Below are 18,249 nucleotides of genomic sequence, written 5' to 3' on the forward strand. Positions count from 1 at the left end.
ATGGCAGAAAAAGAGCAAAAACAAAGAACAGATAACAACGAAACAACAATATATGGAAAAAATGATTTTATTGAACATTATATATCTGATTTTTTACACACTGAGTTTTGGAAGTATTGCTGGCATGTAAAGCAATTTTTGGCAAACATTTGGGATGAAAGAAAAAAACAGAACAAAAGTGGACTGCTGACATCAGCAGCAACACACCTGGATAACTTTTAGTTAGGATTAATACAGCAACCTGTCTCATGATGTTTATAGCAGGAGTCATATTTCAATCATAGCTGTTTCATCAGCAACAGAACATCAACATCACATGTTCAAATTCACATGTTCTGTTTCTGTATAAATAATCTGGGAATCATCTTTTGACAGCATTTATATTAATTTTAATTTTATTTTTCATATAGATCCAATACAATACAGGTACATATCATTTTCATTTCTGTATAACTGAGTTTATTCAACAGCAGCAGCAGCTTTCATATGTTAAAAGTCAGATGTCAACAACTCAGATAAGAAACTGTTGCATAGACGAACAAAATAAACAGTTTTTATTGTTTATAAAACAAGAGCTGTGACTGCTCATCATTTTAAGGGGTTTTTATGGGTGGGGCCCTGATTTACATTAGGAGTCTAAAACATTTTCAGGTGCAAATAAATGGCATTTTGAGGGATTATTTTGCAACATTCATCTTTTTAATAGTCCAGATTTGCACTTTTATAATGGATACAATAGTGGACTGTAATATAGAAAACGGCTTTTTGTTATCTTTTTATAAAATAATTTGAGGTCAATTAATTGATTATATTGATATTTATTAATAGGTTTTTAATGGATTATCTGCAAGTTTTAAGATGATTTTAAAATGTCATGTTTAAAATGTACTAAATAACATAAAATTTTCTCAATAACTGAAAACAAAATTAAGACCCTTGATATAATTTAAATTAAGGGATGGCATTCATGTTATTTTGTCAGTTTTAAAGGTTTTTTTAACCCTTAAACAGCCCTTAAAGATTATCCATTAAAAACACCTGAATGTGTGCCTTATAAAAGGCACAAGTATATTACATCCATAAATCCACTAATATTTAATATCTGTCCCCTTAAAATCCCATTTAAAATACTTGAACTACATGAGTATTAATGAGTAAGTTAATGGACTTCAAAGGTTTTACAGTTTCTAGTGTGACAACATGAACTTATAATCTAGCACAGCTTTGGTCATACTTAAAAAGGCCAAAAGGTATTCCGTAAAGAATATCATATTATGGTTTAAGTACAATAAATGCTTATTCGTTGATTTGGCTGGCACATTGGAAGATACAGCAGAACCTAGATGGTATTTTAAGAAGCAGAGACACATGGGAAACTCTGAGGCAATGCAGCTGAGGAAATATCAAGCATGTCAATGGGTGGGGAGAAAGTAAGAATGCAGAGGTAACACTGCAGTAAAATCTTACTGGAGATTTAAAATCAACTGAAATGCTAAAACGAGAAACATCACCCTGAATTTGTGTTTTCAGCAGGACTGAGAGAAGTTAAGTGGTCACTGCCTCTAAATGTTTCCCATGTATCACAGCAACTAAACCTTTTATTCATTTCTTTTCTCAACAGGCTTACCCTTCATGAGGGTCACAGGCAGGCAGGAGTCTATCCCAGCATGCACTGGGCAGACCCTGGACTGGTCACCAGTCTAGACAAACACATTCACACTTATATTCATATTTAAGGGCAGTATGGGAGACAGAGTGTTTTTAATGCGATGCTGCAAATCACTCAACCACCATAGTGTCCCAAAGCAAAACTGAGATCCAGAAGAGAACCCCAAACCCCAAATATTTACCACATAGCCATTATAGAAGTCTCACCTCACTGTTAACTTGGTCTTGAACCCTAGGAGCATTACTGTTGGCTGTGTCAATATATACAAATGTTCATGTCTGTTTTAAATGCAGAATAGGGCTGGGGATCGCTACTCAATATCTTCAAGGTATCAACCGAAATAACTCAGTACCAAGTAGTATCGAAACTTCTCCAGTCAAACAATACCTGCGTTTGATCCTTTTTGTACCATATTTGTCTGGTTTTGCTCGCAGCCAATCACCACAAGTGCTTTTTAATGCAACATGTGACTGGCCCACGACCAATTACAGTCTGTGTTGTGGTGAAGCCAAGACCGGTGCATTTGGCAGTTGGAAGTTCAGCGTGCCAAGATGTCACCAAACTGTTAGGAAGTATGGCTGTACTATACAGTTATAATGTATCAATGTAGAAATCATTTGAATGAGGAGGAGTGGTCGTGGCATTTTCACACAACTGATCGCTTCCATTCACATGATGGGTATTAAAGAAGTAAAAAGAAAAAAGGTATCAAATGAGGTACTCTATTGGTATCAGTATCACTTTAGAGGTACTGCTACTGGTACTGGCATCGCAATTTTTTAAATGAAACCCAGCCCTAATGCAGAATAGATTAATAAAGTGACACTTCTATTTTGGCTAACGAAGAATTGCTCAAAAGAACAGGACAATACAGCTCTGCTCACTCTCCTCATGTCTCCTCCTGTCACACAGGCCAACACAGTCAGTCAAAATGTGTGTGTGTGTGTGTGAGGGAGAGTGTACATGTGAATGTGTGTCTCCTCTACGCCCTCTTCATGCCTCTCCCCATCAGACAGGCGAAGATGGTCATCACCATTTTAGGGTTGACCTCTACCAGGTCCTCAGGCAGGGCGTAGACTTTCGCCCCGATCTTCCTTGCCATGGAAATGGCATACCTGATGCAGGAAAGGGTCACAGTTAGGATCACTATGGGAGCATAATTTTTTTTATCACCACATTTTTTACCAGCTAAAACTGAGTTACATTTGTGTCAACATCGTAAGTTTGCAATGGGACATATTGAACACAGAAAAAAAGTTTTTGCAAGCACATAAATCATGTTTTGTTAAGATATTGGTGCTATTTTTCACATACAACAACCCCCATAATAACTTCATGCAGCTACCATTTTCCTAGCGCTAGTTTGCATGTTCTCCCCATGTCAGCGTGGGTTTTCACTGGGTACTCCGGCTTCCTCCCACAGTTCAAAGACATGCAGGTTAAATGGTGACTCTAAATTGCCCGTAGGTGTGAATGTGAGCCTGAATGGTTGTCTGTCTCTATAGCCCCTTTTATGCTGCCAGATTTTCCGCAGATTTTGGGCCGTTTTGCCGGCAAGCTGCGAGCGTTTAGAAAAAAATATTCAAAGTTTTATTGTAACGCCGTTGCGAGGTTGTTTTATCCCCCAGCCCCACTATGAATGATAATAATTTCTCTCAAAAACATTTTTCTGTTGTGCAGATGTCCCATTGCGCACTCAAAATGTAGTCACATATATAATGCCATGCTAAAGCCCAGTAACTAGGAGTAAACAAAGTCAGAGTCAGAGAAAAGCAGGTAGGTGCTCACTTGGCATTGCTCAGTTTGTCTTCATCTGACAGACTTCCTGTTTGAACCAGCTCAAAGTTCACACTCTCTGGCTGAATGGCATCAATCAGGTCCAGAACTGGCAAACTGGTACTGATCCCTTTGTCCTGAACAGAGGGATACACACACACACACACACATATCACACATGTCTACTCAACATACAGGCAACAAAGAATAAGAAAGTCTAGAACTGATCATCAAAATTAATACTTTCTCTTACAACGATGATGATCTCAAAACTAAGCTTCGACATAACTAAAGTAAAACTCACCTTAAAGCTTTTGATAGAGGAACTCTTGCCAGCCTCAGCCAAAGTCTTATTGACCCATGAAACTATCAAATCATCTCCTGCAACTTCACCATCTCCAAGGTTCTCCAGAACATTTAACGTGTACCTGTGTGTAGATAAGACCACATGTAAGGATATCAACGGTGAAGTTAAACTATATTCTACACACAGTTTGGAGCTCAGGGTAAAACCAGTGAGTTAAATAGTTAAGGGGATTATTTTAAAGGGCAACATGCTACCAAAACAAATAAAACACTGTTAATTGATTGCAATACCTTCCTGTAAATAAGTGGAACCATATAAAATGACTGATAGCCTCCTACTACTGCAATACTTTTGCAAAATCAATACTACATTTCCCATAAACCCCACTGATTCCATCCACAAAAAGGGAAAATTCTTCCCTGGTGTATTTTTGGGTGCGTTTGCGTTTTCCTATGGCTTCACTTAAGTGAATAAACTTGCTAGAAAAACAGCGCCCTTACTCTGTATCAGGCTGTCTAGCAACTCAAACATTCGGAGTCTCAAGGGCAATAGATGCTTGTTGCTCTTCTCAGTGGTGTTTTTGCTTGTTTCTGTTCATTTTCATAACATGTCAGAATTAGCATGTATTTAAGTCAAGTTCCACCATCAAGGTTAAATCACCTCCTCATCAGCTGCCACACCAGTGCCAGAGTTAGAGTTGAATTTCCATTGAAGAGGTCCTCTCCACCAATCCCCACCAGGGAGAAACCAGCTTTGGTTTTACCCAGCTCCACAGCATAATTACAGTTTTCAATCTGTCGTATACACACACAAACACAAAGATAATATTTTACAGTAAATCCAGTTGTTCAGAATGAGACAGAGTGATACCAGAGTTATACAAGTACGGTATGTGTGTTGTTATTCATGTTGCCTGTGTCCCAAGGTATATACCAAAGGAGACAACTACTGTCAGGTCATATTTGTAACTCCAGTTAACTTCAGGTGGTAAACATAATGTAGCAGTTTGGAAAGTAGTATGTACAGTACATGTACCTTTTTTAAATGCCCTCCTCCTGTTGTCTTGAATGGAGGGAGGTTGACTCTGGAATCCCAGTCCACTGGCACCTTAATCCGATCATAAAGCTGGAGAATCACCATGGCATCCTGCAGATCACTGCATTAACACACATATACACACATGCACGTCTTTAGACACTGTGCATCAGTGTGGCAATAAACAGTAAAAATGAACACACAGCATATAATTTCAGACTGAGATACTGACCCATAGATATGGTGAACATGTGGATTGACTCCGAGGGAGTTCATCCAGTTCCTGAAAGTCCTCTCCTCTCTGGTCTCACCTTTGGAAACACAACAAGAGAGGTAAGCCTCACAGACTCAGGACTACATAGGTTAGCTACTTCCTACATGTATAGATGAGGCTGAAAGAGGGATTATCCATCTAGGCTTACTCTCCAGATTCCAGTCTTGGTCCTCTGGTTTGGTGAGAGCCGGGTGTTTGTTGAAGAGCGTGGCTACAAAGGCCATGTTGAGCTTTGAGTTTCCAGTCACAACATCAAAGGCACTAACAAACTGTCGGCAGCCGAGGCGGTCGGCCTGGTGGAGCATATGCTCTGCTCTCTTCGTAAGATCCTTCTCCTGGTAACACACAAACACAGACACACACACACACACACACACACAGATTAACATTTTGTTGGAGGAAAACAGGCTCTGTCATGTGGGATGCAGAACATCCTGTAAGGGGTCCCATACACTAAATTACATGACGACAGATCGAGATTTTCTGTAGCATCTGTGTAGGGTTTTCTGAACGAGAAATCACTGCATCACTGAGAAATCATCCTTATTTCTATGAAGCACTAGATGTGAGTTCTACTACCAGTGTGAACAATGATAATTACCATTGCTGAAGAGACAAAGAAAACTTGAGAAAATCTATCAGCTACCATAATAACTTGAAAGATTACTCTGTAATATTGTAAAGAAAACGTTATGCCAGTTGATGTAACACAGTGTATGACTTTTGTCCATTATATGAAAAATATTATAGGGAGAAAGAGGGAAGAGATTTGAAACCCTGCATACAAAAAGAGCTATGAGAAAATGATTCACAGTCAAAATGAGGTCATGATCCTAATATAGTCCTACAGGAAACAGGCAAAGGCCAACAGGAAGTTGGCTTCCATTCAGCCTCTGATAGCCAAATGAAAAGCATCTACCGACTTAAGACAGGACGGAAAATTGACCAGTGCTCAGTTACAATGACATACACTTGTGTGTGTGTGTGTGTGTTTAAAACTTTGATTTTCAGTGTGGTTCTGTAGTTAACATGTTAATCCAGTGAAAAAGATGACAATCTCATTTCCAGGTCATCAGATGACGACGTATTGGGTTGGTGTTCAGACCGAACCACCAACTGAAAGCATCACTGTTTGACGACCTGAGAATGAGACTGAACGGTCAACTATCTTTCTCCAGAATCACCTACTCCGTCTTTATGATAAGAAGTTGCATGTTGCGTGTTACATAGAATTATTGCTTTATCAACTTACATAAAGACCAGACATGTCAATCTCAACTCGTGGAGCGTCCTCTTTGCTGCCGTCTGGGGCAATCTGCTCAAGCAGGTGGAAGTACGCCTTGGAGTCCTGCATAGAAACAGACACTTAGTGAGAACTACAGAACTATTACTGTCTGAAACAAGCCTCTTTCACACATGCACTGCAAACTGGAAATTATCTGCACATTAACTGGAGGAGCTGTAAGTGAGAACCGAGCAGTAACCTCCAGGTCTGAGAAATTAAGCCAACGCGGAGGTGCCAAAAAACTGCAGTTCATCAAACAGCCACTGGAGGCTGGCTCTGAAAAGAGTCAATACAGCAATTACAGCAGAAATAAACATGTTTACAGCCTGGTACAAAAACAGTTTTGGTCTCTATAGCCAATTTCAACATCTATGACAGCTGGACGGTGGTGATTTTTTATATGACTCACCCATTTATATATTATTAAGGCTTATAGTTATGTATATTTGAGGACGGGGCCACTTGTGTGATAGGCTGTCTGCAAGGCATCACCACAGTCTGTAAGTCAGATCCAACCCTCGCTCCTTTACAGCTCCAACCTCTCATCCAATTATGGTCCCCTCTAGCTCCAAAAAAACAAAGATGGCTACAGCTGAAATGCCCAGCTTGAGGCTTAAAAATGGGAGTCACAGTAGCTATGTCCATTATTTTATACAGTCTATGTTGAGAATGCAAATGTCCAAATCAGTTGGACTCGACATTGAATGGACTTTACCCTGCCAGCTCCCCAGTATAAAGTCTTTGTAATGTCCAATTAAGCCCTTGTATGAGGAGAGCAGGTAACTGTCTGGAGAATTCACAGTGAGTGGGTGTGTTGAGGACATCTGTATCATGAAGCTTGTGCCATACCATGTCCAGTAGGTGACATGCCTACTGGACATGGTATGCCTCTGACACAGATAAGAAAAACTCCAGACAATGTCCAGACCTGATTCTCCATTCATATGAGAAAACAGCAACAGCAAGAGCCTGAAACTAAGGGTTAGCAGTGCAATTAATGTTTCAGTGGTCTGCAGAAAGAGTTTTAGGCATCACACTGACATTTCCTTACCTTAATATCTCCAGAGAAGTTTGATATGGACATGCCAACTTTCTTTAAATGGAAATTGGCCCAGCGCAGCAGCAGCTCCTCAGGACTGAGCTTCATCAGCTCTTCCAGACTCTCTCCTTCCTCCAGCAATGCGGCAATAGCTGTACACAGACAGACAAGTTGATTTGTGAGGGTGGAGTGATCAGTGCAGAAAGGTTAACTGATGGCAAACATGTTTCTCTGAGAAATCTTGTCCGCATGTATTGATACGACTGACCGAATTTTTACTTTTATGTCGCTAAGGTTTCTTGCTGACAATCTGTGCTACATAGTCATGGGAAGTTTGTCTGCATGGGAACATTTATTCTATATTTACGGACAAGTCTGACTCTGTGTGTGTGTGTGTTTGTACATACCTTCATTGCGGCTCAGCTCTATATCAGCAAACAGTCCTATCTTGATAATCTGCCAGAGGAGTCCCAGCACCAGATGAGGTTTTCCCTCCTTCAGATCTTGAGCTCCAATGTTGACAACCTGGCAGCCGATGGCCGAAGCTGAATTCAGAGCCAAGTTCAGATTCTCCTGTTGGTGGAGAAAAAAGTTGGATGATAGTCACCAAAGGAAAGGTCAGATTCATGCAATATAATGTACATATGTCTAAACAGTGATGTTGTTTTAGATATGAGGGTGGTATCACCATAAAATACAGTTATGAAAACAAACTCTTTTGGAAGCCCCTCAATACAACTGTAAATTGATATTGTTTTTTCTATGATGTATGCAGTTAAGTTAATTAACACTAAACATGACATATACAGCTGACTAACTAGCACTAACCTGTGTGGTAAAAGGTGTGAGTTTCTTTTTGTTGATGGTTCTCTCATCAATGGTGTCGGGAACAGAGAGGTTGATGAGTTTACTGTAAAAACACAAGAATAACATATTGCACACTGAACTAATACAAAGCCTGAAAACAGACTGAAAAGTTGGTCAAATCAACAAATCAGTAACAGCGATGTTGAAGGTAAAGTTAAGGATAAGAATAATTGAAGTAGTGGATAGGTAAGCACAGATGAAGTGAGTGATCAATATACTTGGATTTTATAAACATGATTTTTATCAGATTTGTGAAGTGTTACCAAAGTATGATGCCGTCTGCCACTGCTTTAAACAGAGCTTCAGTTTCGGGGTTGATGGGCAGGACGTGTTGACAGTCTGGATCCTTCTCCAAAGACGAGTTGATGTAGTTGGCAAAGGCAATGCGCTCCTGCTCTGAAATACAGTTGAATAAAGTGTCATGTCCCTTCTGCTGTCATGGATATCGCCTTGGCTGGATGACATTGATTACAGTGGACAGTGAACCCTTACATATCAAACAGGTATTGTGATGGGTGGATTATGAGATAAGGGGCCCCTGGGAACATGCAGAGGGCCCCAGCACCTCGCCTACATAAGAGCAAGACACACAGACTTATGGTTGTGTAGCCTCTTGTTGTTGTTTTGCATCTCTTGGTTTGGATTTTTGTGTTTCTGTCTCTTTGGTTTCACATTGCATCACTTTGTAGTTTTGTGTTTTCCTTTTTGTAGTCGTTATGCATCTCTCTGAGGTTTCGTGTCTCTCTCTGTGGTCATTCTGTGTCTCTTTGTAGTCAATTTGTGTATCTTGGTGGTTGTTTTGCCTGTTTGTAGTCATATCACATCTTTTTGTAGTTGTTTTGTGTCTCTTTTTGTTTGTTTTCATTGTCATCCCAAGTCTTTTTGTGCCTCTTTGCAGCTGTTTTGCACCTCTTGTAGTTGTCGTGAGTTTCTTTGTGTCTCCTGGCAGATATTTTGCATCTCTTTGTTGTTGTTTTATGTCTCTTGTTGTCCTTTTGTGTCTGTTTGTAGCTGCTCTGCATCGCTTTATAGTCATGTTGTATGTCTTTGTGGTCGTTCTGCCTCTTTGTGTTTTTCTTTATATTTTGCATCTCACGTAGTCGTCATCATCTCTTTGCAGCTGTCTTACATTTCTTTGTTGTCATTTTGTTTCTCTCTTTCTGGTCTTTTTGTGTTTATGATTCTTCCTGGTCAGTATGTGTCTCCTCGAGTGACATTTTGCAGGTGAAGGCCAGAGGGGACCCCTAACAGTGTGGACCCCTGGGTCTGTACCCAGTAGGCCCTTCAGTAATCCATCAATGGGCATTGTGTTCCTAGAGCTTTACTTACCAGAGATTGAATGCTGAGTTCCTTCACTAGAGATCTCACTGGTGCCCCCGATGGCTAGGATGCCTTCTTTCTTGTTGAGAGCTACCTTGAAACTCTGGGCCATTTTGTCGTTCTTCAAGTCCTTGAAAATCTGATTGTATGAACAAAAAGACTCAATCAAATTGTGGCTTAATTCATCAAGATATCATTTAATATAGGTAGTCAGTCACTGCTACCAATAAGTATAACAGACAATACCTTAATTTCCATCAACTGGGATAAAATTTGATTTAATCAGGTAGTTAGTCAATCTGTAGGAAACAAGACAAGATTTTGGTATCTGAGGTGCTCTGGTCTCAGTTTGTAGTCTAAAGCCGGGTTTCTACCAGAATCTTTCAGTGTGCTACCCTTAGAACATACGTAACCCATACGGATATATATATAAACCCTAGATCTGTTCAGAGTTGAAAAATGTAGATAGGGTTGTTGTTACTCACTGCTCTGTCCAAACTGAAGTGAAGTGAACTGAACTGAACTAGACTGCTTGGTGAAAACAAGGGTCAATTGTAGTCCAAGTAGTATTGACCAGTCATGTTTAGGGTGAGCAAAAGAGGTGGAACACACTGGCTGAAACGTATTGCTGGAACCCACTGGCTATTGTCTGATGACAAACTGTTTCTCCCAGAGACTTATCGCCGTCAGATAAAAGCTGAGGGGCTACGAGATTGACATTTAGCTGATAGTTAGTAAACTGTTAGTATAGCTGCAAAACGGTTTAGTTAGTTAGTTAGTTAGTGTTACCTACAGCCGTGAACTCTTCAAGGTTGATATGGCTGTCGTTATCTCTGTCCAGCTTCTGAAGGATTTCTCTGATCTTATATCCTGGCAAAGCCATGCCCACCTCACGGAAGAGATCACCAAGTTCACTGGCGGTGATGTACCCGTTACTATCCACATCTAGAGAAGTAGGGTGGAGACAAGAGGAAAAATAAAAGAAGTTTAAGTGATATTTTAGTTGGAGGGCATGCTGCTCTTTCTCCAATTGATGCAAGACTATCAAGATTCGGTCAGTAATGTTCAAAACAAGTTTTGCACTTGTTATTCTAAGCACCAGGAGTCTCGCAGGACTAGATCCAATGTTTGCCTCTCCGCTTATCTGCTTGATTTACATGTGTTAATAACTGTTTACACTAGAGGAATAATTATTTGCAGTTAATTAGTTACAATGTCAGTAGTGGTTAAATAGGAAGCTTAAGCCAGGAGACAGCTATCTTAGCATAAAGACTTAAACTGATCTCACCTAAAACTAAATCTCATCTCACTCTTGGAAAGAAAACCAATAAGCGAATTTCCAAATGTCAAACTATTCCTTTCGAGGAACACTGCAACCAGCTGAAGCTTCTCCCGGTTATAATTCCTTCAGTGTTCATTGTAAGGGAGGTTTTTACCAGGAGCTGGATTATCCACAGAGGTCTCCTCCTCTCCAAAACAAATGGACCAAGTGATTGAAACTAGTACAAATACTGAATAAAGCAGTTTCACGTTACAAATCAGTGATTTCTGTGATGATGTTTGGCATGTCAAACTAGATGTTCGACCAGCATCTCCTAATCTGTGCTCACCTTCTGTCTTTGATAACTTAAGATCAAGGAGTTCGCGAGGTTTATACAGAGAGCCGAATCATCCACAGAAGTCTCTTCCTCTCCATAATAAACGGACCAGGTGACTAAAACGTGCAAAAACACTGAATAAATCAGTTACAAATTGGTGTTTTTCTGACACTGGTCCATCACAGAGGAGCTGCTGACTACGGTGGCCGACGTGTCAACGAGCAAACACTAAAATGCAAATGGCCCTATCTAGAGCCAGTGTTTGGTTTGTCAGTTCTGGCCTACTGTAGAAATATGGTGGCGCAACACGGTGAACTCCTGTGTAGATATAAACATCCCATTCTCAGGTAACTAAAACACAACAGTTATTTTTTGGGGTGTAATTCTACACTAGAAAACATACTTATTATATTATATTTGATTTCTGTCAATATATCCCCCTAAAATCCTAAACATTGGACTTTTAAGCGATAACTTACATGTGGGTGTATCAAAGGTTTCATTTCTTTCCCATAAATCCCAACATAAACATCTGTCTGTCAGATGGTGCACACACCATGTATAAAAACACGTGTTGGTCAGCTGCTTTACATTTTTACTTACCCACTTTCTGGAAGCCCTCCATGATCTCCTCCATCTCCTCGGCGCTGACATTTGTTGACATGTTGACTCCTATAAAGTAGTGCAGGAGCTGCATTTAGATAATGTAACACAATTTGAACTCTTTACACACTGTACATATCGTCAGATATTATAAATAAATTATATTATAGACAATGGTACTTTACCATTAAGTTCTAACATTATTTCAGTTTGATTGAGCCAAACAAGTGAAATAGTTGAAATGATTGGTAGCCTGATCACGAGCTAAAAGTGTTGTTAGTTTGTCTCAATAAATCAGTCAGTATTTCACAGTAACTGTTGAATGTTTTCTCTTCAGTTGTATAGATAAAAGGGACAGTTCAGAGACATCTCTACAGCCAATGTCTCCAACACTCAGCAACTTGGCAACAATCGATAAATTGATAAATAGCAACACAAGTACAGGTAAGAGGAAAAATATGTATTTCTGATTTAGGGGTGAACTGTCCCTTTAATGTCAGTCACCAGGATAAAATGGTTTGATGTTATGAGCTCCTGTGAACTGATAGCTGTTTATTAGAATTGGCTGTTCGGCTGGCATTTTACCTATTCTTATAATATTGTTGCCACTTTGCATGCTAAGGAAATAAATTTACATGCGTCAAAGTTACCCTCTGTCAATTCTGCTTAACAGCAGCTACTGCGATAACAAGTGACAATTATGGAATTACTACAAATGCTAAAAGTTAGTGCGACGGCAGCACACCGTAAAGGTTAATAAATTAGCTAACATTAGCCACCATAAGCTACCAGTCATGCCAGGCCGAGGAAGCCTTTAACAGCAAAACCTCTGAGTGTATCAAACTGAGCAAGACAGTGTTTTATTGCTTTTAAAATTAACATTTTCATTTTATAAGAGGAAGACTGTATTATTTCTCCCTTCAAAAGTAATTAAGTCTCACTTAAATAAGTCAGATCATCCTGCTTTCCTATTGATGGTTTCCTGGGTAACTGCTTTTAAAGATTTAACAAGCAGCCTAAAATAGAGAAACTGATTGAATGATATTCATAGTTTCGGCATCTCAGGGTACAACAGAAACAGATTTGGCTCAAGGCTCGATTAGCTCAGTCTATGAGATATGATAGCAGGGCGTGTTCGTTATTCCTCTATTTACTGTTACGTGCTGGGGCCAGCCTGGAGCCACACTCTCTAACAGCACAGCTCTGTTAACGCAATGACAAAAATAGATAGTAGCTTGAGCTATTACACAAAGAGCCATTTAGCATTACAGTTACATCAGCCCATAGACCCTTATAACATCTACTAGATTTATGTAGATTGCTTTTGGTGTAATATGACTCTGTGATGGGTGCAAACGGTTTGTATTATAGCTTATGTGGACATTTATTTATATTAACACTAATGTATTTCATAGGTCTCTCTGGAACACAAACAGGTGAGCCACATGAGCTTGTTGTTGTTGGCTTAAAGGTTAGGATGAGGATGAGTTAGTCCAAGTCACGAAAACATCAAACTTTCCCACTTGAAAATGACAATCACCATGATTTTATCTGTTATAACTAAGTATGGATGCACTCATAGCATAGTGGCATCTCACTGGGACAATCGGGATTTTTTTGCTTTTGTTCTGAGACCTCAGCTGTTGAGACCTTTCAATAACCAGTGGTGTAATGGAGGGTAAACGCAGGTATATGAGGTATACCCACGTCTTTTTCGGGTTGTACAGTATACCCACCTATCAGCCAAAAAGCCATTGGAATATATAGGAGATATTCTCCTACTCTGACTCTCCTATACTTGCCTACCCATTTCCTCTTCTGTATTCTACCGAGTAGTACACCCACCTCATCAAGTACCAATACACCACTGTCTATTACCCAAGTATGAAACAGATGAATGATATGTTTTGGCTACTCAAAGGATGCAACAACATTAAAAGCAATGTGTCTTTTCTGAATTAACATCCTGAGTACTCAAGAAATCCAAAGACTCAATTACTTTCTGCCAAAGAATATTGTGGTTCATTTCATTTGTAGTGGCTGAAATCTAAAAGCTTCCCCAAATAAAACCAAAGATGGTATCTACAAAAGGTTATTGGAGGCATGTATTATGAGAAAATCATTTTTGTAATTTGGATGAGCTGACCCTTTAATAGGCTAATGAAATGAGGCAGCTGAATATTTCCATTTTAGCATGCAGATCCCTTCAGAAACAGATGAGTCCTATTAGAGCTCAGGCTAGAATGATGCTTTCAGTAGCAAAAGCAGAGTTCTGTATTAGCGTGGCAGCTCAATATAGACAATACTGGCCTCGATATACAGTCCCAGTAATAAGAGATAATATTATTAGACGGTACTATATGATTTAGTCTGAGAGAAAGCTCTCTGCTGCAGAGAGCACAGCCCTGCTAGTTGAGACCTTATGGCAACTTGATGTATTACATCCACAGACAATCAATAAGCCTAGGAGCCTAAAGCCATCCAGGCAAATCAAGTATTATAAGCCTCAGATATCAATGGCATCTAACTCCAAACATCACAGAAAAGTGACCAATCCTCTCATTACTGTTTGATACAAATCTACCAAAATGCTATTTTTCCCTACTTCGACATCCATTAAACATTTGATCTGATGAGAAATCCAGACTTAATGCGATGAATGATGTCTTTCCTCCCATTTTTCCAACTGTGACTTTGAATACACATTAGCGAGGCATTGGCTAGAAAATCCTCTCCGTCATTCCAATTCACCTTTCCACATCGAAATTCACTCACTTTCAATCAGGATTTTTCTCTGCGTTAAAGATCTCACGTGTGCCATGATCATGTTACAGCACTGCCATATAAACAAATCGGCTTAGTTCCGCACAAACATGCAAATATAGTGGTTGCATAGTCTGGCAGACACACACAGAAATGGGCAGGCAATCACAGGGTCACTAATGTCTCCAAAGACAGCTGAAACAAATATAGCGTGTTTGAGCCTCTCCTAAGACAACAGTGTAACACCAGTGGTCAGATGACATGTTATCTTTTGCCAAAGTTATTTGAATAATGGATGGAGTTGCATTATCCCAAATGCAAAACAGGCCTGTATTCACAACACAGACTGTATCCTCCTTATGACAATAGATACTGAAGACCTTAAAAACATAGTTACTTATTTACCAAGCTGGACTGTGTGGCTGCAATTTGTGATCATTTTGAGTGCATTTCCAGTACATAGGGAATGCAATAAACTTAAGCTATGTTTATAATCTTTAAAGATATAATTATGTTTTTGCAAATATAATCCTTACAGCTTTTCAGTGTGAAATAACCCTGTTCATGCCAAATTGTTGGATTACAGAAAATTACATCGTTACTGCCACAAGATGTCCCTGTTACACAGAAGAACAGACGCTGCCTTTAAGGTTTGCCCTTGCTGTGTTTTCAGAGTATGTTTCTTAAAATAGAGGTAGATTAGATGTGTGTTTATGCAATTATTAATCAGAAAATCACAGAAATGTGTTATTAAAAACATTTCATGATCAAAAATAGCATGTTTGTATCTGAGTCAGTGTGCTGGTAAAATGACAGCTGATAAAGTTAAGAAATTAAGTCTTGTGGAAGGAGGAGTCTCGATCAAACATATTTACAGCATCAAACTACTGATTAAAACAACAACAACAACAACAACAACAACATAAATCAGATCACAGATGTAATGACAATGTTATAAATCCTGGCTGATCTAACATTGACTCAATGTCACTGCGTTGTCTGGATGATGTCTGTCCTCCAGATTCAGATTCTGAGGATTTCTTCATTCAGTCACACCAGCAGTGATGCACATGACTGAGGCGCGCACACACACATACGCACACACACACACAAAAGAAACATGAATCTATGTTTCAGAGTGACAATGAAGGTCTGCCAGTCACACTCCAGTGTTATTCATTTAAAACAATCACAGAGAAAAATTCATCCTTAAGCTATATGTATATGTATTTGAAAAAAAAAAAAGAATTATAAAATGTGTTATTAAAATTTGTAGTAGCCTATTTTATATCAGACACTGTGAGCAATAACTGCAAGAAAAGCAAAGCATATATGCAATAAGAAGAAATAATAGAAATTCCTTTAGCTAGCTATATAGGCTTCATAATTGGTCAGCTAGCATAATTCTCATTTTAAATAAGACAAAATAGTAGGCCTTTACATAATAGCCGCTGTAATGTATAAAATTTTAATGAAAAAATAAATTAAACAAGCACAAACGCATGCAAGTCATTAACATTAAATAACATTAGCTAGACGGCGCATTTTTAGCTACTGGTATCATATTTTTTTATTATTGACATATCTCGAGGCTCGCTGTGACATGTTTGAAAGTTATTAGCTGTGTGAGGAGCAGCAGCTGTGCCGCAGTGAGGTATAAATCCTGTCTGCTGCTCCTCGGTCAGGAGGACACGGCTGCTCCTGAGTCACGAGAAAACGCCCTGCAACGCTCCTTCCTCTTACCTGAAGTCCGCTGGTGCTACTCAGTACAATCACCCAGGGAAATGAAGCCCTGCCTCGGCCTCTCGCTGCACCTCTGCCCCGTTTTCTTCGGCTGACACCGCCCGGTTGTGAGAACCGCTCCGCCCCTCCGCGCCACTCCTTCCCTGAAACCAACCCTCCTCCGCCTTCCTGCCATCAGCAGTCTGAGCCCTTAGCACAGGAAGCATAGACATCTGTAGTGGAGACTGGTATTTGATAGCTTTTCCCACAACACTTATTCTAACAAAATGTGGGTGACATAATTATAAAGTTGCTTTACCTTATAGCCAATTATTATCCTAATGATAACCAGTTTTAATGTGAAAACACTCAGGCACTAGCTTAATTAGCCAAAAGGTTGTGGTGTAGCCCGCAATAGTGTTAGCGGTTAAAATGTGCATCGTCCTCCAGTAACAAATTTAAGACAGTATCATAAGCTTATTATTAGTAGCATTTTAAGCTAAGTGTATGACATTGTTTCACCAAATATGTTTCCAATTCTTTTAATGGCATTTTGTACTGATAAAAAAATAACTCCCACTTGCAGGCGTGAATATTTCTTTACCCAAAGTGTAAAAAAAAAGAAACAAGATTTTTGGGAAGGTCATTGATCTGCTTTCATTTTCAAAAAAAATTATTTGTAGATTTTCAGATTTTAACACAAACAGCACAAATACAAGTCACCTGTCCCCACCCTCAAAGATGAACAGTACCAACTACTCCTATAGGTAGTATGACCAGCAAGAATTTCAGCACCAACTACAAAACAAAAGGAATGTTATTTGTCCAGCCCATTGCTAGTATCTATACATATACGCAAACAATTCAGTCCATTCTTGATAAATAGGACATGAATGGTTGTCATATTTTCAGCTTCCTTTCATTTTTTTTTTCTTCTAAACATGCACTGGGCCAGAAAACACCTTTGTCCCTAACAAGAATTCACAACTTCAGACAATTAAAAAATGTGTTAAAATCCCTCAAAGTACTGCTGTAATCATCTTTGTTTTAAAATATATTTTTATGAAAATTAGGCTCTTTAGAGATGTGTCCCAGATTTTTGTCAACTCAGATTTCTACAGAAACATCATTTAATATATAGCATAAAAGGAGTAAGTTATATTACAAGGACGCCTGTCTCGCTTCCCGGTGTCCAAAAAGGCAGGAATACACACAAGTTAAAGTATGTTCAACTGGTGAGCTTCCTATTTATTTATTTATTGTTAATTTCATTGAATGATAGTGCTATCATGTGTGTTTCAACCATAACAGGTCAACTCTGTAGCCCATCCATCCATTTTCTAACCACTTATCCTCTTGAGGGTCGCAGGGGGGCTGGAGCCTATCCCAGCTGACATTGGGCAAGAGGCGTGGTACACCCTGGACAGGTCGCCAGACTGACACATTGAGACAGACAACCATTCACACCTACGGACAATTTAGAGTCACCAATTAACCTAGTCCCCAATCTGCATGTCTTTGGACTGTGGGAGGAAGCCGGAGTACCTGGAGAAAACCCACTGAAACGGGGAGAACATGCAAACTCCGCACAGAAGGGCTCCCACGCCCGGGATCGAACCTGGAACCCTCTTGCTGTGAGGCGACAGTGCTGACCACCACACCACCACCAATTATGGTTTAAAACTGAGTATTTTAATTAGCATTCAGGTAACTCTTTGCACTCTTTGATTTGTTTTCCACATTCCCATTAAAACCAAACATGTTTAAGCCTTAAGGCCAAAACACACCGGCAGCGTACGACGTGCGTCAAAACAGCCGCCCCCATTTTCTATTTACAAACCCACACCGGCGGCGGCTCGACGCGCGTCGACATGCCGCGCCGTGGCACTTTACGCTATTGTCCTATTTTTCCAGCGTCCCCGCCCTTGAAAAAGCGCTATTTTGTACTTCCCAGCCTAGCGGACTGGAGTGTGCAATAGAAATCCGGTTGA

At 39.7% G+C, this 18,249-nt stretch overlaps 1 protein-coding gene across 2 annotated transcripts; it reads right to left on the reverse strand.

Moving 5' to 3' along the window:
- Positions 1-51: 51 nt before the first annotated feature.
- Positions 52-16,414, reverse strand: LOC117261058 (plastin-3-like). 2 transcript variants are annotated; one of them, XM_033633266.2, is made up of 16 exons: positions 16,280-16,414; positions 11,774-11,842; positions 10,366-10,517; positions 9,582-9,711; positions 8,516-8,648; positions 8,214-8,295; positions 7,793-7,958; positions 7,398-7,537; positions 6,314-6,409; positions 5,210-5,396; positions 5,020-5,098; positions 4,788-4,908; positions 4,413-4,546; positions 3,750-3,873; positions 3,458-3,582; positions 52-2,784 (listed from the first exon to the last, which is right to left on the reverse strand). In XM_033633266.2, exons 2-16 carry the CDS (start codon positions 11,832-11,834, stop codon positions 2,652-2,654), a joined length of 1,863 nt encoding a protein of 620 aa, XP_033489157.1. In that variant the 5' UTR covers positions 11,835-11,842; positions 16,280-16,414; the 3' UTR covers positions 52-2,651. The 2 variants fall into 2 exon arrangements, with proteins under 2 accessions (XP_033489157.1, XP_078025319.1); XM_078169193.1 differs by lacking the exon at positions 16,280-16,414 and adding an exon at positions 15,512-15,534.
- Between the last annotated feature and the right edge of the window lie 1,835 nt (positions 16,415-18,249).

The sequence above is a fragment of the Epinephelus lanceolatus genome, chromosome 7, assembly GCF_041903045.1.
Source record: "Epinephelus lanceolatus isolate andai-2023 chromosome 7, ASM4190304v1, whole genome shotgun sequence".
NCBI lineage: Eukaryota > Metazoa > Chordata > Actinopteri > Perciformes > Serranidae > Epinephelus > Epinephelus lanceolatus.